Source organism: Leopardus geoffroyi, chromosome D4, assembly GCF_018350155.1.
Source record: "Leopardus geoffroyi isolate Oge1 chromosome D4, O.geoffroyi_Oge1_pat1.0, whole genome shotgun sequence".
In the NCBI taxonomy this organism is placed as follows: domain Eukaryota; kingdom Metazoa; phylum Chordata; class Mammalia; order Carnivora; family Felidae; genus Leopardus; species Leopardus geoffroyi.
Genome location: NC_059342.1, coordinates 25,489,727 through 25,512,481, shown reverse-complemented (window position 1 = coordinate 25,512,481; position 22,755 = coordinate 25,489,727). Strand labels below are relative to the sequence as shown.

The 22,755-nt window shown below is 41.3% G+C and overlaps 1 protein-coding gene across 2 annotated transcripts in view; it reads left to right on the top strand.

Moving 5' to 3' along the window:
• SLC28A3 (solute carrier family 28 member 3) overlaps nucleotides 1-22,482 on the top strand; it is a 57,964-nt gene extending 35,482 nt beyond the window's left edge. Inside the window, exons 9-18 of one of the 2 annotated variants that reach the window (XM_045469211.1) lie at nucleotides 2,143-2,223; nucleotides 3,663-3,743; nucleotides 5,694-5,819; nucleotides 7,473-7,603; nucleotides 8,762-8,930; nucleotides 9,308-9,505; nucleotides 15,659-15,740; nucleotides 16,697-16,795; nucleotides 17,034-17,154; nucleotides 17,995-22,482. In XM_045469211.1, coding sequence (XP_045325167.1) covers nucleotides 2,143-2,223; nucleotides 3,663-3,743; nucleotides 5,694-5,819; nucleotides 7,473-7,603; nucleotides 8,762-8,930; nucleotides 9,308-9,505; nucleotides 15,659-15,740; nucleotides 16,697-16,795; nucleotides 17,034-17,154; nucleotides 17,995-18,121 — 1,215 coding nt within the window. In that variant the 3' untranslated portion in view covers nucleotides 18,122-22,482. Of the gene's footprint in view, nucleotides 1-2,142; nucleotides 2,224-3,662; nucleotides 3,744-5,693; nucleotides 5,820-7,472; nucleotides 7,604-8,761; nucleotides 8,931-9,307; nucleotides 9,506-15,658; nucleotides 15,741-16,696; nucleotides 16,796-17,033; nucleotides 17,155-17,994 lie in introns of those variants that run through there. The other variant, XR_006710311.1, reaches the window with a different exon arrangement.
• Nucleotides 22,483-22,755: the final 273 nt, after the last annotated feature.

Here is a 22,755-nt window from a genome sequence, read left to right as displayed (position 1 = left end):
GTATTACTTCCTTGTCAGTAGCTTCTCAATCTTTGTAGATGTTCCAATAGAATCTGACCCGAAACCAGATATATACCTGCTGGGCATGTCCTACATGGATAGCACATCACCACCTTTTTCGATTTATCTGATTTTATCTGAAGTCAGTGGATTGTAAACATTTTACTTTGTTACTATAGCACTGAGGGAAACATCTAGAAATATACAAAAACTTTTGAGGGGGCTCATAGCATTGCCTGAGATACTTTTGAGAAATCATATGGGGTAACAGCATCTGAAGCATCAGGGAAAAGAACATTTGGTACCTGGCAATGAACAAGCATATGGCCACTGATAGCTTCCAGGCCAAGGATCAGAGACAGCCTTGTGCTCCGGAACCCCGTTTCCCAAAAAGAGACAGTTGCTCACTCGTATCAACCTCTGTTCTTCCAGAGCCATCTCCGTGCTAAACCTTTTGTGCCTTTCCTTCTGTACTGCAAGCCTGGAGGCTGGGCCTTCTCCCAACCAAAGGAGGGACATTATTCTCCAAGGGAAAGGCAACCTGGCCTGCCAGTGCTCCCACAAGCCCCAGGAAGCTCACTGTCCCCAGCGAAGCCCCTACAAATACTTGTTGATGAGTCAGAAAGATAAATTTGGCTTTGCCTTCAGCATTCTTTGTTGTGGTGTTATTGTTCCTACACATCTAAATTGTTTTCTCACTTAGGGTCTCTAAGTTTACCTCCAAACTACCCTATCTTCAGTTAAGCCAACTTTTATGCTGAATCTTTTTTTTAATTGCTGAGTTTTGTTTTATTTAAATGCTGATTTGACGCTTTGGTTGCTAAGATGACAAAGCCATCTCCCAAAGGCCAAGTGTTTACAAACTGAGACAGAAATATGTTCATATCATGAATTGAACCCAGAATTGGAAAAAAAAAGTCACAAGGAAGGCATACCTTGATGCCCAGGCTACCAGTGTCTTTAGACTTTACCTACCCACCCACGCACCCACCACCTCCCTCTCCCCCAGAAAGGTGGCCTCTGTCCTCCCAGCCAAAGCAGAATCCCTGTGGGAACATTCAAAAGATAAGCTCCTTGAATTCCCCGAAGCTTTCAGGAAGACACTGCTTGCCCATTAAAGCCAATAAAAGCACAGAAGTGACTGAGCTCTGCATAATGGCACAAAATGTCTTTTGATATATATTATTAATAAATTTTTCTAGATCAGATCCTGTACAAATTGTCCTCAGTCATTCTGTGCCTCTGGTGGCAGTATGTCCCTGGCCATTTACCTGGGGAACAGAGGAGAAGGGTTACAGAAGGGTAGGAGTGTGGGGGGACCCAGCCCATAGCTCTGTGTATTCTCTACAGGGTGGAAACTGCTCACTGTAGAAACAGGCTATCTTGAAGGCACCCAAAGAGCTTCAGGGAAATAGGGTTCAGAAAAAGACGCTTGTGGTATCACGCAATAAACTATTTCCAAAGTTTATTTTTTAGCGGTTCAAAAACTCCCTGAGTACAATAATTATTCTCTTCAGAGCTAAGTGAATGAATGCTTACCCTACGGGAGGCAGTTTGGGTAAGCACCCACCATGCTGTATCTGGTCTGTGCAACTTCTACAAATAAAGATCTGAGGCTGCTCACACTCTGTTTCGACCAGGATTCTCTGCTAATGAGGCTATTTAATATCAGAACTTCAAGAATATCTGCCAGTGGCCCTCAGTGTGTGGATCTAGTTATTACAAACTACCCCCTCATCGAACTTCATTCCTTCTCTGAGAAACTGAAGTATCAGCAGCTCATCATTGCCAAGAAACAAACAAACAAACAAACAAGCAAACAAACAAGTCATGCTTCCTATAAAATATCCTCAAGCTGATCCAGAGCAAATTCAAATAAAAGATTGTAGATGGGGAAGCTGCCTGAGAAAAGTGTCATTTAGTTCAAGAGGAGTGAACTAAATGTGTCATTTAGTTCATCCAAGTGTCATTTAGTTCATTTAGTCAAAAGTTCAAGAGGAGTTTCTAGTAGTTTTATGATGTTTCCAGGTGGGGCAGGGTTGGGGAGAGGGAGGCAGAAAAGAGACCTGATCTGAAACTTAACTAACACAACTGAGGCAACATCAACCCTGGATTGCTCTCAAACCCCCATCTCACCCCCAGGTCCTGCCAATCGTGGTTTTCTTCAGCACGGTCATGTCCATGCTCTACTACCTCGGGTTGATGCAGTGGATCATTAGAAAGGTACTGGGTCTTGAAGGGACTGGCTGCTTCTTTCAGGGACAAAGTCTTAGATGCCTTTTATCCAGGATTTTCCAAAGTGCCTTTCTGTTTGTGCCCAGATCCACCACCACCCCCCCTCCACCCCAAGGTATTAGACCCAAACCAAAAAATCTTACATGTAGCCACAGAGGGAATTTTATCTTGGGGATTTCTAATGGAGCTTTGACTTGCAGCCAGTGGTTACCGGCTATCTTCATAAAACCTCAGTAATTACTTCTTTAGCCAAAGAAATGACTCCAGAAGAGCTGACACCTGTGGAGAGAACAGCATCCTTCCTTCATCCTGGCTGTCTACCCTGTGCCTTACACAGAATCCCTACTTATCCTCAGGACGTTGCAAAAGTGGAGACTCCTGGTCTAGGAGTGGCTACAGGATCAAAGCAAGAAGAGAGAAGCTACTTTTTGTTTCTGAGGAAGTTTTATAAGCACACACACACACACACACACACACACACACACACAAGGTCTGAAAATTTCATCTCATTTCTGCCACCCCGGCGTCAGTTCTACACTTGTGTTAAATTGCAACATGAGGAAATTTGCAAGTTAGTTCAAATGCACACACACAAACGGGGCAGTGCATACAGAGTTTGGGCACAGCCATTGCCCTCCTTTGATCCTTGTAAATAAATAAAAGAGAAGGAGGTAAGAAGGGAGAGAGAGAGAGAGAGAGAGAGAGAAAGCAACAGAACACCAGGAGAATCCAGAATGTCAGCAAGAGTGTGCCAGGACCCGTGATTTTCTGATTGCTGACCTGAACACGCAGCATTATTGTGCTCATGTCTAAGCAGAAAGGAAGGAGAGAATGCAACAGGAAGTTTCCATCCTGAGGTGGGCACCACAGTCTCTAGTTGGAAGGGCCAGTAGAGAAGCAGGACCATAAACCATGTTCATTTGAGAGTTAAGTAGAAAGGGCCAAACCTCATCCCACTACTTATTAGCTGGGTGATCTTAGACAAAACAACTAAACTGTTCTATGCCTCAGATTCCTTTTCTATAAAATGGCCATAATTATAGGACCTCCGTCAAAGGGGTATTATGATAATTAAATGCATTACATGGATCAAGAGCTTAAAACAGTGCTTGGAATGCAGTAAAGCCTGTCAAGAATGTAAGCAATTATTAGAATTTATTATTCTCATACAGTGTTTCAGTACAGATTTGTTTCTATAGTGAATGTATAAATTCAAGGCAAATACAATGACTCAGCCTTACCACTCAAATAGGAGGATTTGATGGGCCCACTCTGTAAACTCTAGATAAGATATACTCACACTTAGCACCATCACTGGCCTGCCAACAATTGTTGAAGGCATTTTCCTCCAAAGATTTTCATCCCTACTTTGAAGTTTTGTGTATACAAGCAACTCTTCACTGACTTTGTCCCTTATCTCTTTTCAGGTTGGATGGGTAATGCTAGTTACTATGGGATCATCTCCTATTGAATCTGTAGTTGCTGCTGGCAATATATTTGTTGGACAGGTAAGTTGTAATCTCAAAACAAAGCAAAACACCTGTTGAAATGGATACTCTTACCAGAAATTAGAGTAAGAAATATAATATTATAAATATACTGGTGTTATTTTTTTTTATGTGTCAGCAGAAGGGTGTCAAAATAAGGAGCCCTCAGCATTGACAATGTCCAGATTCCAGCGAGAAAAAAGAGTGTACGAGAATGATCCCTTCCAAGTGTCCCAGTGCACTAGTGTAAAATTTGGGTTCTTGAAAGTGTATGGAGAAGAAAGACGGAAAATCATTTTATCGAATTAGCAAAGCACTGGGCTCCTCCCGTTCTCAACCAATCTTTTCTGAATTAATTGAATTGTTGAGGTCTCTGATCCACCCTTCAGAGGCTAACAGGTCACCCACTCCTGTGGAGTTCACCACTTATTCTGAAGCTGAAAACATGTAACAGGGAGCCTCACATTCTCTGGTATAATGCTTGTGGTAATGAAAGAGACCGAGAAAGACTTTTCACCAATAACCCTGCAGCCGTATAAATACTTGAGTTTATTCTCAACTTGTCTGAACTGGCCAACAGTCTGTCTTGGCTGGGCCTGAAGAAAAATGCTGATGAGCAAAAGCATTCTCATCCTTCTGATCCATCACATGGATAAGTGTTTTGCCTGAAGCCCATTTAAGCAAGGAAGTATGCTGCTAGGGGGTGTCCTTCAAAACAGCAGCATTCCTATGGGGAGAATAAGTAAGATATGGTAATCATCCTCAATGCTCAGGGTATGTGGCTTTGGGATAAATGGAATCACACACCCAGGAACCAAAGTATGAATGCTTGCCAGCACAGCTACCCAAGGAAATTGGATTTGAAGCAAAAAGCAAGTCACCCAGAGGAGCACATGGCTCCAAGTCTGAGGCTTAGAATTGTTCCAGGCAGGCTGAGCCTTTATTGGTAAGCCCAGCGTGCTAGCCTGGAGTATAGTCTTTAGGGCAGGGCCCAGACTTCCTTCCCTAGGAGTTGAAATTATTATAATTATAGTCATAAAATCTCTCAGGACTAATTAGAACACCATCTTGACTTGATTACTCCTACCTGCAGGGTCAGAGGACTCATGTACTGAGTTTCTATTTAGTCCATGAAGTGAAGCTCAATACATTCAATCTTACAGAACAATTACAAATAATGAGGGGAAAATTGTAAAATTGCACACATGCTTCTGTGGTGCTCAATGTTATACTTAATATGCTAAAAGTACAGCTATTATTTATGGAGAGCCCTACATTGTGGGCTGTCTGTCCTCCTTAATGGGATTCAAGCCTTTACAACTACACCCTCTCTAATTCCTTTCCACCCATGGGGAAGAGTGGCGCCTCTGAATCTCAACTAGGAAAGCGCCTGTGGGCACCTGCCCTTGTTATTGCTCGTATTTTTTTTATACTTGTGTCTCTACTTCCCTGTGGCTTAAGCAAAGAGGTTTATGGTCTGTCATAATGAAGCTGGAAGATGGGAGATCACAGTGACTTGGAAATCACCAGTTCAGAAGAGCAGGGCACAGTTGCTTGGGCAATAGTGTTCTAACCTTAGAAAAATGTACCTGGCCATCAGACTCCAATCCTAGGTTGTTGGGGGCCGTATATGAATTGGCCTTGCAAACTTTGCAAACCTCACACATAACTCTATATGCACACTGACAGAGTTCAATGACCCAGACATCGATGGTATGGGTTCTCAAATGAGCATACCTCAGAACCACCTGGAAGGCTTGTTCACACACGATTGCTCGTCCCATTCTCAGCGTTGCTGAAGCGATTGAGTCTGAGAATTTGCATGTCTGACAAGTTCCCAGGTGATGTTGATGGAACTGGTCTGTGGTTCACTCTTAGAAATACTGCTTTAGAAAATGGAATCTTGAGTAGATTGGCACACCTTCCTAAGATTTAAAAGGGGACGTTTAACCTGGTCTCACTTTGTTCCAGACGGAGTCTCCACTGCTGGTCCGACCCTACTTACCACACATCACCAAATCTGAACTCCATGCAATCATGACTGCTGGGTTCTCTACCATCGCTGGAAGTGTGTTAGGTGCATACATTTCTTTTGGGGTAAGAATGTTTGAAGATAAATTTATGGAAAATTCAACCTCTTCTTTCTTTGCTGCTGTGTTTCTGTGTTTTCGCTACCACTGCTGCTGGATAAGGAGGCCAAAAGAGTGTCCTTTTTGCTGAATATTTGGTCGTGGTTCCTTTGGCATTTGAATGGAGAGACCCTGAGGAGCTTTGTGGCTTCACTTTCAAAACCCTGCCACCTAAACGTGCATTATATCCGAATGTGGCAGAATGAAATCATATTATGAGCTTATTTTGGCTGAACATTCAAATATGTAAAAACAACAACAAAAAAACCCTATTACTGTCTCTAGCAAAGGCAGTGTAGACCAGAGGTCAGCAAGGTATGGCCCCTGGGACAAACTCGATTGCTCCCTCTTTTGGTAACTAAAGTTTGACAGGAAACCAGCTACTTCTCTTCACTTCTCCTTGGCAGCTTTCATGCTAGAGTTGAGTAGCTGTGGCCTGAAAAAGCCAGAAATGTTTACTCTCTGGCCCTTCATAGAGAAAGTTTTCTGACCTGTGGCTAATGCACTGGGTCTCAAACCTTTCTGCACATTAGAACCATCTGATGCCCAGGCCCATACCACAGAGTAATTAAACCAGAATCTCTTAATATATATTAATGTATTAATATATTAATTAACACAATTAATATTAATATAATGATTACTATATTAATAATTAATATAATTATTGATATATTAACAATTAATATAATTATTAATATATTAATATATTATATTATTGACAGCCAGTTTGAGAGCTGGTGGTCTGTGGCATAGGGCTGCAGAACACAACTGATGCATGTGTCCCAAGCACAGAACTTATAAACCATGTGGCTTATAAGTGGAGAAATGGAAGAACATGCAGCTTTGTGACCCAGGTGACTCATACTTCTTATAAGATAGATGGGCTTTTTTTCCTCCATTTCATCCAGGCCTCAGAGAGCCAACCAACAGGGACAGGGAAGAGAAAAAGGGTGAAAGTGATCTTAGAATAGCAGTTCTACTGAATCCCTGGATGGTCCACTCTGCCACAACCATAGGAATGCTGCCAGCAAAAACGTGCAGGATGGAATAGGAGTGGGGAGGGATGTATGGATTCCAGAATTCTGAAAATACGAGGAAGAGAATGCAAAAACAAAATAACTTACAGATTAAAGGGACTCTGGATAAATGAATCTGGTATAAAGGCACCAAGGATTTCAGGAAAGCAAAAGGAAGACAGAGAGGGGTCTATCCATGCCTGCATCCCCAGATATTTCCCCTATCTGCATTGATGATGTAGTGAAATATGGGCTTTAGGGACTATTTAAACATTCAAAAGGTCAACAGAGAGGTAGAGGAATCTTCTTTGGAAGTTCTTACAACACAGGATTAATTCTATTCTGAAATGATTGGATTTCGGTTTTATGCTTCTCCCCAAAGGATGTGGTCAATTAACACAAATTCCTCCCTTCCCCCTCTGACTCCCCAAGGTCATGCCGACTTGGCTCACTGAGTGTTTCCAAGCCTCCAAAGAAACCCTTTTCTGGCATAGGCTCAATTCCTGCCCTTCTCTTCTCTTGTAAGCCTTTCGAGCCATTTTCATTCTGAACACAACAGAAAGCCTACACCTCAGTTGGTCTCCTTTCTCCTGAAATCACAGGTTTCAGCCTCCCACTTGTTAACTGCCTCAGTCATGTCCGCACCTGCATCATTGGCTGTGGCTAAACTCTTTTGGCCTGAGAGGGAAACACCTAAAATAACCCTCCAGAATGCCATGAAAATGGAAAGTGGGTAAGTGGGATGCATTCATCTACTTAATACAAGCTGGGGAGTTGGGGGTGGGAGGGAGGGGGTCCAAATTCAAAATACAGCAAAAAATTGCTAATCGGAGAGCACAGCGAATTATGGTATTAAAGTGAATTTAATTTCCCAGTGACTATTAGACTTCACTAGACTTCCACAAAAATCTCTTTTCAATTCTTGAAAAACTTCCCAAATATTTGAATGTCAATACATTTCCTTAACTGTGCAATGTAGATATTTCATTTTAAATATATATGTTTATTGAGCCCAAACTTAAGACCATTGGAAAGACATGGGACAACCATTTCTGGAAGTTTCTTATATAACAAGGAGAATTAAGGTGTGGTATAAGTATCTTTAACCCCTCTACAATTCATTCTCTTTTGTCCTGTGCAAAAGAAAGAAAAAGGGGTGAAAAAACAAAGGGATTTAGGATAGTCAAAAGAATTTAATTAAATGACAGAATCCACCAATGAACATGTTGCTGAGATTCATTCTTTGTCTGTATGTAGGGCCGGTCAGAACCATGAGTGACAAGCAAGTTGTCAAAGAATACACATAGTGAATATGTGTGATTCCACTTATAAAGTTAGCAAATGTGTAAATATACACAGCATATTATTTAGGCATAAAATGATGTAGGAAAAATAAAAAGAAGGGGAATGATGAGCAATTTCTAGGGAGCCAAGTACCTCTGAGATTAAAGAGAAGAGAATGAGATTAAGGAAGCAGAGGCACTCAAAGGTCATGGTGATATTCCATTTCTTAAATGAGGTCATGGATATTCAGGCCTTCCTCGAATTATTAGTCCTTATACTGTGAATATTTTATAAATATTTTCTAGTAGCTACCTTCATACAATTTTTAAATCTACAATATTTTTATCTTTTCACAGATTTTTAACTATAAATCCTCCCCCCCATTAACAGAGTAGTATAACAGTTAGACACCCATATACCCATCACCTACATTCAGCAATTATAAATGCCATCATGATTTCATGGAATTTAGAAGAGTATTTTGACCCAGGCATGAGCCTGAGAGTTTGTCCAAACAAGTGAGCTCTGATCGTGCCATTTCTACATCTGTGATGTCTGTCCACTGACAACACCTGGGTAATTCTGGAATTGCTATTTTTTAATAAAGTGATTCAAGGAACCTCCTAGAAGCCGCAACGCAGGGAGCATCCTCATCCATCTCCCTAGTGGCAAACATAGCTGTGAACTTGATTGCCTTCCTGGCCCTGTTGTCTTTTTTGAATGCAGCCCTGTCCTGGTTTGGAAACATGTTTGACTACCCACAACTGAGTTTTGAGGTATAATTCTATCATGTCTCTTCTCCATTTTGTTTCTGCCTATATTTGTTTAAGAATAAAATAGTTTGTGAATTGCCTTCCCTAACAACCTATAGTATACTCTTACATAATGCACATGCCTGTCATGTATCTGCCACCCCCTATCACCCTCCTTCCCCCAACATACAGCCATTCTCTCCTGACCTCATGCCAGGAATCCAGGTTACCAATGCCGACCTTGACTCCTAATGGATAGAGATAGGTCAGACAATGTGAGGGGATTTCTGTGCTTAAAGGAGACACAGCGGCAGGGGTGGGGGATCTTATCACAAGCATGAGGCAGAATAACCAGAAACGAATCAACATTCTAATAAAGTATCTATTTTTGGGTTTTATAGATAATATGCTCCTACATCTTCATGCCCTTTTCCTTCATGATGGGAGTGGACTGGCAAGACAGCTTTATGGTTGCCAAGCTCATAGGCTATAAGACATTTTTCAATGAATTTGTGGCTTATGAACACCTCTCAAAATTGATCAACTTAAGAAAAGAGGCTGGACCCAAATTTGTGAATGGTGTGCAGCAATATATGTCAGTAAGTAAATGCTTTGATTTCTCAATACTTCTTCATCACATACATACACTCGTCGAACAGTACTAGTGCTTCTGTGTATCAAGATAGGCACTTGGGGATACAACAGAGGACAAAACAGTCTCTGATCTCACGGGCTCATAGTGAACATAGTACCTCATAATTTTCAATGGCGTTGAACTAATCCATGTGTGTGTGTGTGTGGGTGTGTGTGTGTGTGTGTGTGTGTGTGTGTGTGTAGAAACACAGCTAATCCTTATGACTGTGATCATTTACTTTTGAGAGCTGTGGATCCGAACATAGAGTCATATGAACTGGGACTGGAATCAATCAACAAATATTTGCCATATGCCTCCTATCTGCAATGCAGCTATGCACTGAGGGAAGGAGTACTAAGGCATCTGCCCTCATGGGCTCATAGTCTAATCATCTTGAAAGTCTCTTCCTTCCAACTTTTGAAATTCTATGAACTCTGAGGAACTGCCCAAATGCAAGACAGTCCCTGGACATCTTAAAGAAGTAGTGAGACACAAGTGGATGAGGGAAGAGAAAATCTTGGGAAGTGGTCTGAACTTTGGAGACAAACATCCTGTAATGGTGTCAGGACTTCAGGTCAATAGGCTGTAAGGAGATGGTCATGTCCACTTGGCCTTGGAAGGGCTAAGGGAACTCAGGGGAAGCCATTACTTAGGTCATATTATATAGCCACATCTCCAATGTTTACTTTCCTGAAGAACAGAATTGTCACACACGTGGAAAGTCTTAGGGAAATGGTGGACATTTCTGACCACCACCATTACTCACTGAAACAAGCCACTTGTGGGGCACCTGGCTGGCTCAGTTGGTTGAGCGTCCAACTTTGGCTCAGGTCAGGATCTCATGGTTTGTGGGTTTGAACCCTGATACACGCCCTGTGCTGACAGCTCAGAGCCTGGAGCCTGTTTTGGATTCTGTGTCTCCCACTCTCACTCTGCCTCTCTCTCTCAAAAATAAGTAAACATTAAAAAACAAAATTAAAATTTGTAAAAGCCACTTGTAATTAAGGTTCTAGGCCTGTATTCGGCTTTAAAAGGAAAGAGGAGGAAAATCATGCTGCCCAAGGCTCTGAAATCGCCTGCCACTGAACAACACAACCATCTTCCCAGCAAAGGACCAAACATGCAAATTTACTCACATATGCTACACAAATGGAACTGCCCACTCCAGGGGAGTACTGATCTGTGTTTTATGGTCCAGGTCGTTTGACCCACATATCGGATACAGTGGCTCTGTAGGTATCCTGTTTTTCAATGTCTGTTCTTCAACTGGCCATGCAGTGCAGCTTGGCAGAATGTCTTCATTGTTTGGATGCCGCCACAAACCAGTGTGCTTCCACACCAAAAGTAAACAATAGGCTAAATTAAGTGAATTGCTTTCCATCCCCAACTGTCAGTTGCCAGGAGAAAGTAGTTTTGTTCATGAGCTGAGCAAGCTCACGATCCCAGCAGTGCTGAGCGGGCTTGTGAACAGTTATTAAGAGAACAGAGACACAACAGTAGAGCTGATTTGGGTTGAGGGTGAGCCCCCACCAGAGTCCAACCCACAGGAGAGATCTGGAGACAGGAATTCAGTAGCTTCTGCTACTGTCGAGTCATAATGGTAAAAGCATTTTGTTTTTTCCCATTTCTTATTTCCGGTCGACAAAATGGGGATGAGTCCCTGCAGTTTTTGTTTACAAACCAGCAAGCAGTGGGGATGTCACAGCATCTCCTGGAAAAGGCAACACATGACTGAAGCGTAATATCTGGGTCCCTGAGGCAAAACCCAGTGTTGTCCAGGTCAGAATATGTACGTAGCATGTCATCTGCAAAATGAGCTCTTCCTTACTCCATCGTCTTTTCTTTCCCAGAATACAAGTAATACTTTGTGGCATAAAAACAGACACTCAGATCAGTGGAACAGAATAGAGAACCCAGAAATGGACCCACAAACATATGACTAACTAATCTTTGACAAAGCAGGAAAGAATATCCAATGGAATAAAGACAGTCTCTTCAGCAAGTGATGCTGGGAAAACTGGACAGCGACATGCAGAAGAATGAACCTGGACCACTTTCTTATACCATGCACAAAAATAAACACAAAATGGATGAAAGACCTAAATGTAAGACAGGAAGCCATCAAAATCCTCGAGGAGAAAGCAGGCAAAAGCCTCTTTGACCTTGGCCCCACAGCAACTTCTTACTCAACCCGTCTCCAGAGGCAAGGGAAACAAAAGCAAAAATGAACTATTAGCACCTCATCAAAATAAAAAGCTTCTGCACAGTGAAGGAAACAATCAGCAAAACTAAAAGGCAACCGATGGAATGGGAAAAGATATCTGCAAATGACATATCAGATAAAGGGTTAGTATCCAAAACCTATAAAGAACTTATCAAACTCAACACCCAAAAAATAAATAATCCAGTGAAGAAATGGGCAAAAGACATGAATAGACACTTCTCCAAAGAAGACATCCAGATGGCCAACTGACACATGAAAAAATGCTCAACATCACTCACCATCAGGGAAATACAAATCAAAACCACAATGAGCTACCCCCTCACACCTGTCAGAATGGCTAACATTAACAACTTTGCGCTGCTGGTGGGAATGCAAACTGGTGCAGCCACTCTGGAAAACAGTATGGAGGTTCCTCAAAAAAGTAAAAATAGAACTACCCTACGACCCAGCAACTGCACTAGTAGGTATTTATCCAAGGGATACAGGTATGCTGTTTCAAAGGGACACATGCACCCCCATGTTTATAGCAGCACTATCAACAATAGCCAAAGTATGGAAAGAGCCCATCCATAGATGAATGAACGGCTAAAGAAGATGTGGTATATATATACAATGGAGTATTACTCGGCAATCAAAAACAATGAAATCTTGCCATTTGTAACTACATGGATGGAACTAGAGGGTATTATGCTAAGCGAAATTAGTCAGAGAAAGACAAATATCATATGACTTCACTCATACGATGAATTTAAGATACAAAACAGACAAACACAAGGGAAGGAAAGCAAAAATAATATAAAAACAAGGAGGGGGATAAAACGTAAGAGACTCTTAAATATGGAGAGCAAACAGAGGGTTGCTGGAGGGGTGTGGGAGAGGGGATGGGCTAAATGGGTAAGAAGCATTAAGGAAATCATTGTTGCATTATATGCTAACTAACTTGGATGTAAATTTTAAAAACATGTTTAAGTAATACTTCGTATATTTATTTGTTTACACTTAATTTATACATACCATCATACAGAATACAAAAGGCACAAAAAGGTGAAAAGGAAAAGGAAGTCACCCCCCCCCACCAATATCTCTGCCACTCAGCTCTTCTCCCTGTAACCATAACGCTCATTGTTCTTAAACTTGCTCTTTGCACATAATAACCTGTCTCAGATCCCTTTCCCCATCAGTGTCTGTGAAATAGTAGTCTATGGTATGAACACACCATTATTTAATTTAACCAGTCCCTTGTTAATGGACACTGTTATCCATTTTCTGCCACTGGAAGTAATGCAATGACTGTCCTTGTACGTATGGTATCTCTGCTCATGTGCAAGAACTGCATGATGCATTATTATTTTCCCAGTGCAGCTCTTCCCATCACGTAATCTTGCACATTTATGGGGGAAGGCAAAGTGGAATCGTTTCAGCCTCCTTTTCCTCTTATTTTAAAACCTTACATGGCCACATCTGTGTATCCCCTTCCCACAGATCCCCAAAAAGAGGAAAGAGGAATCTCAAGCACTTTGTGCCATCTTCCTCCCCACAGTCTCTTAATAAGCCTGCCTGTTTTTGAAGCTTATTGAACTAAATGAAAAGCACTAGAGAAAGCAGGGAATGACAATGAGCTTTTCCGGAAACAGCGGACTGCTCAAATACTTGAAATATTTTTTCCTGCCTGCAATATGCACACTGATTGAAAATTTCAACAAAGGCATTCTCAGAAACCACGAAAGAGAAGAGGGTCCTTATAATCAACAAAAAATTTACCATGACCACTTGAGTCTTGAATGTGAGCTTTAAAAAATCCAGTTAGTTGGGGAGGTGGGGGGGTGGAGGATAAAAAGGCACCACTACTTTTGAATGTAGTATTTTCCTGGTCTGTGCTTTAAACCAAATCATAGATTTTTCAGGATTTTGGAAAAGAAAATAATTGCCTCAGTTGTGTGGGTGCCTTTGCCAGATTGGGTGACCTTCTGGTGGACCATAGAGTCCACTGAATCTTCTGAGTGTCCTATGGTCAGTCCCTCAACCTGAGAAAGAATGATCTGTCCTGAGCAGCACCTCCTGGCTATCAGAATAGAGCCAGAGGGCTATGTTCACGCTTCTATGAATTTACCTTCCATCTTCCTACTGCCCTGTGAAAGGACTCATTCATTCTCCTACTTCTAAAGGGGCACCTAATATTCCTATGGGATGGTTAAAGCTGGGGACCAAAGAAAGGCAAGCACACTACCACAGCCAGCATGAAAGGAACTCCTAAGATATCTGTGAGTTTCCATTTTATTAATATAATTCCTTTTCACAGTATAATTCACATACCAAAAAAGGCCCTTTTTTGGTGTATATACAAGTTTTGATCAATGTATCATCTGTGTAACCACAACCACAATGAACATATAGAACATTGCTATCACAGCTAGGAATTTTCTCTCCTGGCAAGTTGCAGTCAAAAATACCCCCACCCACCTCCTCATTCCCAGACAGCCTGACCCTTCTTTCACTCTTGATTACTTTTGCTTGTAAAATTTCATACAAATGGACTCGCTTCATCTTGTTTCACGCATCCATTATTTTCCTTCCTACCACAGAGTAGTATTCTGTCTTATGGATATCCATAATTTGTTGATCCACTTGCCTGTTGAAGGACATTTGGGTTGCTTCCAGCTTGAAGCTGCTATGAATACAGCTGCCATAAACACTCACGTACAATCTTCTTGTGGACATATGTTTTTATTTCTCCTGGGAAAATTCCAAAGAGTGTTATTGCTGGGTCATACGGGCTATGCCTATTAACTTGATAGAAACTGCCGAGTATGTTTGTATTTTATAAATAGGCTGTGTCCTGTTACATTCCCACCAACAATGTACAAGATTTCCAATTGTTCCACATCCCCATCAACACTTGGTATTGTCCAATTTTTTTAGCCATTTTAGTGGTATCTTATTGTTTTGATTTGCATTTCCCTGGTGACTAATGATGTCAAATATCTTCTCGTGCTTTTTGACCATTTACATGTCTTTTGTGAAATCTCCTTAACTCTTTTTTATCGGGTGCTTGTCTTCTCATTAAATTATAACAGCTTGGGGTACCAGGGTGGCTCAGCTGGTTGAATGTCCAACTCTTGATCTTGGCTCAGGTCACGATCTCAAGGTTCATGAGTTCAAGCCCCATATTGGACTCTGTGCTGACAGGACAGAGCCTGCTTGGAATTCTCTCTCTCTCTGTCTCTCTCTCTCAAAATAAATAAATAAATAATAACAGCTCTTTATACATTCTAAGTAAGTCCTTTGTCTCACAAATGTAATGTGAGTATTTTCTGGGACCAACTTTATATCTTCAGTAGCTAGCACTGTGCCTGGCACATTACAGCAGGTGACCAGGTCATACTGAACATTAGAAGTTTTCATCAGGGACACCTCGATGGCTCAGTCACTTAAGCTTCCGACTTCGGCTCAAGTCATGATCTCACATTTCACCAGTTCCAGCCCTGCATTGGGCTCCATGCTGATAGTGTGTGGCCTGCTTGAGATCCTCTCTCTCTTTCTCTGACCTTTCTGTGCTCTCTTGCTCACTTTCTCTCTCTCTCTCTCTCAAACTAAATAAACTTTAAAAAAAAAGTTATCATTGGGCAGAAAGTAGCGTTTGTAGAGGCCAAGACTACCAATTCCAACTCCTTTATAGAGAGTCTCTGAATCCACACAGCCCCTTTCTCTCTCTCAAAATTCAAGGGGAAATGGAAAAAAAAGAGTCTACAAACCAACAGGTGTTTGACATCACACACTGCATATTTACTCGCCAATATTGATTTCATAGTCAGAAAAGGAAGCCTAGTTAGGATATCAGATTTACTAAGCTGGGTCACACCATGTATACATCTATATGTTTATGCTTATTTACAGATTCGTTCTGAGACAATTGCCACTTATGCTCTCTGTGGCTTTGCTAATTTCGGTTCCCTAGGAATAGTGATCGGCGGACTCAGTAAGTGAAAAGAATATACTTCAACAATGTATGTAACATAAACATACTTTCAATATCCATCTTGCTCTGTAACATTATTTGTGTCAGGGAAAAAAAAAGGCCCTGGGACAGAAATAAATCCTTTGGGGTCCATTTTTCATCCCTGCTCTGCAATATAGTTTTCCCATGTATATCCAAGCCAACCTCAGGAAGAATTTGTCCAAATGTACAAGTTCTTCTCCACCCAGGGGTGAGATAGGTTCCACTTTGTATGCCAATTGCAGTAGATTTCTAACGGCCAGGTGAGGAAGGATTCTGAGGCCCAATGAAAGTGGGAAAATGCTGTGAATAGTTAGTGATGTCTGCACAGAAGTAGATGGTGATGATGAGTTACAGATCTTTGTATCTTTCCTTGAAATTTGTTTGGCCTTGCATGCCATATATACTGTGGTGAAATTTAGGATAAAACTTAGGACTTGTTTCCTCTGTAGAAAATGGAAGAGTCTGGGGTGCCTGGGTGGCTCAGTTAGTTGAGTGTCCAACTCTTGATTTCGGCTCAGGTCATGATCTCACGGTTTGTGAGTTTGAGGCCTGCGTAGGGCTCTGCACTGACAGCCCAGAGACTGGTTGGGGTTCTCTCTCTCCTTCTCTCTCTGCATCCCTCTTCCTCTCTATCTCACTCTCTCTCTCTCTCTCAAAAATAAATAAGTAAACTTAAAAAAAATAAAAAGAAAATGGAAGCCTCTGGGCCTTCTGGTATGAACAAGTTTCTTCCCTTCCTCCCATGCCAGAGAACTTCTCTGGACATGCAGCTAATTCATCACTAAGCTCTTGAATCTTGAGTTTCCCAGCTAATTTGGAAAAAAAGAAAAGTCACTGACCTGACATGCCTAGCCTCAGAACAGTTCTCAGAGGCTGGGAATTTGGAATTCTAATTAACAATCTCAACATTAATGTCATAATTTCATGTTCCCCAGCATCCATGGCTCCTTCCAGAAAGCATGATATCGCCTCAGGGGCAGTGAGAGCTCTGATCGCTGGGACCATCGCCTGCTTCATGACAGCCTGCATTGCAGGTACCGCCTGCTGTCCTCTGTGTCCTATCTCCCCAAATCCACAGAATGGCAGCTTTTGGAGGGGGGGCATGCCTCCAACCCAAATGTGCAGCATATGCCACCACAGAAAGCTGAGAGGCAGAGCTGCTGTTGAGCATATTGCCAAGTGAAATGTGCAGAGCATGGTGGAGAAGCTAAGAACAGAAGGAAGGCTCGGTAACATTAATTAATAAAATAAATGGCACTTTTCCACTTCCAGGGATGCTCTCCAGCACCCCAGTAGACATCAACTGCCATCTCATTTTGGAGAATGCCTTCAATTCCAGTTCGCCTGCAAACACCACTGAGGTGGTATCTTGTTGTCAAAGTCTATTGAACAGGTAGTGTATTCTTGGTTATAACTTCTGCCATTATTAATAGACATATTAGGCCTAAAGATGCAATCGACTTCTTTTTATAACTTTATAACTGTTTAAAAATGAGAACTTGTGCAGCAATTCTAAACCACCTTTCATTTTGACATTTCTCAGCTAAGACTATGATCTATAATACTAGCTAGTGCTGTGCAAGCATTTCTTATGCCCCAGCTTTGTGATAGGCACTTTGTATGAATTCTCTCACTTAAACCTTGAAACCACAGCATAAGTTAGGAACTATTGCTCTTTTTAGTGTTTGATAAAATTGGGGCTGGAGAAGGCTCTACCACTTTCCCAAGCAAAATGAATGTAAGCACAATCAAGATACAAAATTTAGGTTTTTCTGCCCACAGAGCCCATACCCTTGACTAGCTAGCTGGTACTGCCTCTCTTTCAAGGGGATCAAGCCGTGCAGGCTGTCCTGACGACATGGTGACAGTGATGATGTTGGGCTACAGTGCATGACGGACCACCAGTGACCCTTACTGGCCACTCTCACCCTCTATAGTTTCTATCTGCAAAATCAATATCCCTACCCTAGGTGCCCTTCTTAAGGTGCAGGTGTTTTATGAGGATTGATTCTTTGTTTATTCTGGAAGACAGAGGGGGAATCCTTGAGGCCAAACAGGATTTCAGAGTCAAAAACTAATTCTCTGGTGCCTCTGTCCTTAATCCACCCTAACCTGAATGTGAGGGAAGAAACCAGCTTCCTGCCCTTTGCTACTTTTAATGTGTCATCTTCTGCTCATCTACTGTCTCTGTCTTCAAAGACTCAACTAACTGTTTTATTCCACTTTCCACCAGCACTATTGTCAATGGTCCTGGTGACATCATCCCAGGAGGAAACCACACCTTGACTTCTTTAAGGGGCTGCTGCATATTGCTGACTCCACCAACACTGAACTGCAGTTGGATCCCTAATGCATTTTGAGTTCAGCTACTTCTCCAACAGAACTCTAGGTACAGTTGCTGAATTTTCTACTTTGGGGAGGAAAAGAAAAACTGTTCTTCACAGATGGAAATTCCCATCATGGAATCAGCTTTCATTGGAAAGAAGAAAAACAGGAATGAACACTGCAGATCTCCAGCATCATCCCCCTCTCCGGCCCTCCCTTCCCCAAACCCTTCCCCACTGACAACCACTATGATATCTCAAGATGTGTCTCCAGTCCCAGAGATGTTTTCTGACCCTAGAATTTTATGATAGTTTGACCAGAATACAGATATAAATGGTTGCTCATGACAACGGGACTATGGCTCAGCCACACCCAGAGTGGCTCACTTCTCAAGCATCTCAGGGGAGGTCACTGCATTCACCTGGACCTTGAATCTCACATGGAGAATCGTTTATCACCCAGTCATTGCCTGCCCTGGGGAGGTCCTACAGAAATCAAGAGTGCACCAGGATTACATTTAGACTGTTCTAAAACCAGGTTTTAAATCCCATGTGCTTAGTTAGACCAGTCAGCTTACCCCCAAACTATGGTGTAATAACAAATAAGCCAAAAACCGTGGTGACTTACAAGTTTATTTTTCCCCTCACACCATATGCTTATGGAGGGTCGATTTGGGCTGTATTTCATGTTGTCGTCACTTCCAGAACCCAGGCTAAAGGAGCAGCCACTATGTGGGGTATACTGGGACAGGGGGGAAAGGTGGCCCTTAAATTTTCTGCTAGAGAGAACCCTTCACTTCTACTACCTTCCATTACCTGAAGTTAATCATATGACAAGCACAATGTCAATGGTTATGGATGAATTATCCTGTCCTCGGGAGGGATAGTGAGTATTTTGAAGAAACAACATGATATACTATGTGGATGCATGATTTCCATGTTTCCCTTCAATGTGTCAACATGTTATAGAGTGTAACTGAAAGCCTACTCATGCATAAATGTGGTTATGTTACTGGTGACAACACAGGAAAATGGCACTACTTTTCATTCAAAAGGCCACTTAAGTACCATTTGAGAAGAGGAATAATTCCTGGTTACTGAAACCCTTCCACCAATACTTCCATTAACCAGGAAAGAATCAGCATCAAAGTTGCTTACTGAGTATCAAAGAAGAACCTTAATGGGTTCTGAGATTTGATATGTGTCAGAAGAAGAATCCAGAGTCAATGGCAGGGTGCTCTTTAATGAAATGCTCATTGCCAATTCTCTTAATAGCTCAAAGACCACGTTGTGTGAGGAAACACAAATACCAATGACTGAGCCAAAAGGTGATTCACAAGTAAGAAAAAATGCGGGAAAAGGTTTGGGAATACCTGAAGTAATTTATTTTATTTATGCTTTCTTTCTTGTTCATGCACAATTTTTTGAAATATATATGTAAATACCTTGGGGCGTGTGTGTGTGTGTGTGTGTGTGTGTGTGTGTGTGGCGGTGGTGGTAAAGGATGAAATTAAATACCCAAAGGATTCTTAAATTTTTTTTAATGTTTATTTATTTTTGACAGAGAAAGAGAGAGAGTGTGAGGGGGGCAGGGGACAGAGAGAGAGGGAGACACAGAATCTGAAGCAGGCTCCAGGCTCCAAGACCTGAGAGAAAGTCATACACTTAACCTACTGAACCACCCAGGTGCCCTGAAAAGACTCTTTATCTCAAGTATAATATACTAGGATATTTCTAACTATTGATCATTTGTATCAAATTATTTTTGGCACTCATGTGCCCTTGCAAAATTTAGACTTTATTTTAGGAAGACATATTTGCATGACTTTTCCCTCTGCTCTCTGTGTTTTTTGTGTCACCCTTCATAAAAGCCCGTGATGTAGTACGTCAAGGGTGCCAGTTATTCATATGTTGGTTCTCTCTGGTCTACTATGACTATTGTTTTTCTAACTCTTTTTTCCTCATTTTAATTCTTTGTATTTTCCTATGTTGTTTTATTCCTGACACTCTCTTCTTATTCCTTCTCAAAGAGATTTGTTGTTTCTAGCGTGCCTCTCTGGCCAACTAATTTGCAAAGTCTGCCTGTTGCCATTATCGTTCTTTGGATGTTGATGGCTCTTCTCCACACTCTTTTATTTCAAGGAAAACTTAATCCTCACTGTCCTGTTTTTTCAAGTCTTCTTTTTTCAAGTGCAGAATGTAATACCCATTTGTAATAAAAAGGGACAAACACACACAGAACTTTCTTCAAACACACATAAGAGTGTTGAGGAGTTGTTGCTTCTACATAGCTAGAATGAGTCTACTTACATATCACCTTCAACTTCTTTTCACTTGGCAATATACCTTGGACATTCCTACCAAGTTATTATATATAGTTCTAGCTCTAGCCTTCCCTTCCCACGTGTGTGTGTGTGTGTGTGTGTGTGTGTGTGTGTGTGATGTGTCTGTGAGAAAGAGAGAGAGTTAAATATCTTTTCTTTCTCCTTCCCTCCTCTTCCCTGTCTCTGGCCTACCACACATGGGTAACCCTAGTTAGATAACCTGATATATACCTTTCTGTACTTTCCTTTCACGTTCAGGTCATATTTTATAAACATATCTATCATTGAGGATTTTACCATACTGAAGCTACTCACATTTCTCTATAGTTTACTTTTCTTCTATAATAATACTTTGTGAATATTCAAGTCCACTGGCAAAACTTTAATAATTTTTTTCAAAGGCATCATAATACTCCATGACATATTATGTATCTGCATTAACCACTCCGTTCAGGACAAGAATCCACTTTGGGGGTTTGGTTTTGTTTGAGGACTACTTTGAATCGTATCTGCCCACTTACTTTGCATATTAGTGATTTTATTCTATAGCAGTGCTATCTGACAGAAGTATAATGGAAGTCACATGTGATATAAAAATTTTCTAGTGACCACTTTAAAAATGTACAAAGAAACTGGTAAGATTAATTTTAATAATGTATTTGACCCAATATATCCGTGATATTATCATTTTAATGAATTATTTTATATTCTTTTTATTGAACTAAGCCTTTAAAATGTAGTATATATTTTATACCTAGAGCATACACTAAGACACTATATTTTCATTGGCAATACTCGGTCTGTATTTGGATTCCATAAAATTTACAGTTGAAAAGGAAATGCATACACCCAAATTGTTCCAAACACACTCAAAAGCTTTCCAATAACTGAAATGAGTATCAGTTGTTAAAGTAAAATTTTAGTTCCTCAGTTCCACATATGAAATAGTTCCACAATTCAATTATTAGTAGCTACCATATTAGACAGTGCAATTCTATAAGATGGTTTTCTAGGTCCACTAAAGTGCCACATACATTTGGTGTTAGTATATGTTGCCAGATTGCTTCTTGGAGAAATATGTTGTCTCGACTTTTACCTGCTTTGTGATATAATCTTTCCAATGTGTTTTATTCATCTACCTCTGTGTGTAGGTGTGATATTTCTTGTCAAATGCTACATGTTCACATAAATCTCATGCGGATTTCTTTTTTAATACTTTCCATCCTTGAACTGAGGAGGGCATATTATTCCTGCGTCATATGAGAAAGAATAGTAAGGGTAGGGACAAGACGAACGAGTTGGTGACCACTTTGGACTTGTTGCATCCAGAAACCTTATCAATCCCCTGTCCATGTTGAATGGCTCGGGACTGGTTGAAAGCTTCCCTCCTCCTAGTGAAACCACTTCATGGAATTTTTGGTACATGGTGATGTCTCCACTTTTCTTTGGCAAACATAAAAGCTAGAGGGCTGTTTGTTCCTCCTGGTTTGTCCTACACTGACCTACCCATAGTCCTCTAAGATGGCAAAGTTGGGACATTTGTATGCTTCCTATATGTTCATTCAATTGTTGTCTGAGGCCACTCAATGCTGACAGCATGTTGCTGTGAACCTATGCACCCCGAGCTTCTTTCAAGACAAGGCTGTGACATCTATTTTGAAGAATTCTACACTCTGTCTAGTCTGCCCATGAAATTTGAAGTCCCCAGACTTCTCTCTGTGTCTGTCTTGACACCAACACAGCTTTCACTAATCTGAAAGCCCTTTTTTTTCAAATGTTTTTATTTATATTTGAGGAGAGAGATAGAGAGAGAGAGAGAGAGAGAGAGCAAGTGGGGGAAGGGCAGAGAGAGAGGGAGACAGAATCCAAAGCAGGCTCCAGGCCCTGAGCTGTCAGCACAAAGACCTATGTGGGGCTTGAACTCATGAGCGGTGAGATCATGACCTAAGCCAAAGCTGGACGCTTAACCAACTGAGACATCCAGGCGCCCCTGAAAGCCCTTTTTTAAACATAGTATTGTGGGTCCAGCTATGAGTATTTCCTACTTTTAATGAAAATGAAAGTTTGCTTTTCTGCTGCTTATTCTCATTTTCCGTCGGTTTGCAAAAGGAGAGGGAACCAGAAATGGCATTTCTCTCACCAATCCAGAAACTATGGTTCCAAACAAATTCTCTGGGCCTGCGGAGGCCTTACAGTCCCAGCAAAGAATAAATTGTAGCCATGGGGTGTGGAGAATTTTCTTTGATTTTTTTTTATATTCCATTGGTAAAATCAGTATATCCAAGCAGTGAAGTCTGAGTGAGAAGGTCTCCATAACTACCCAGATTACTAACATGCATTCATTTT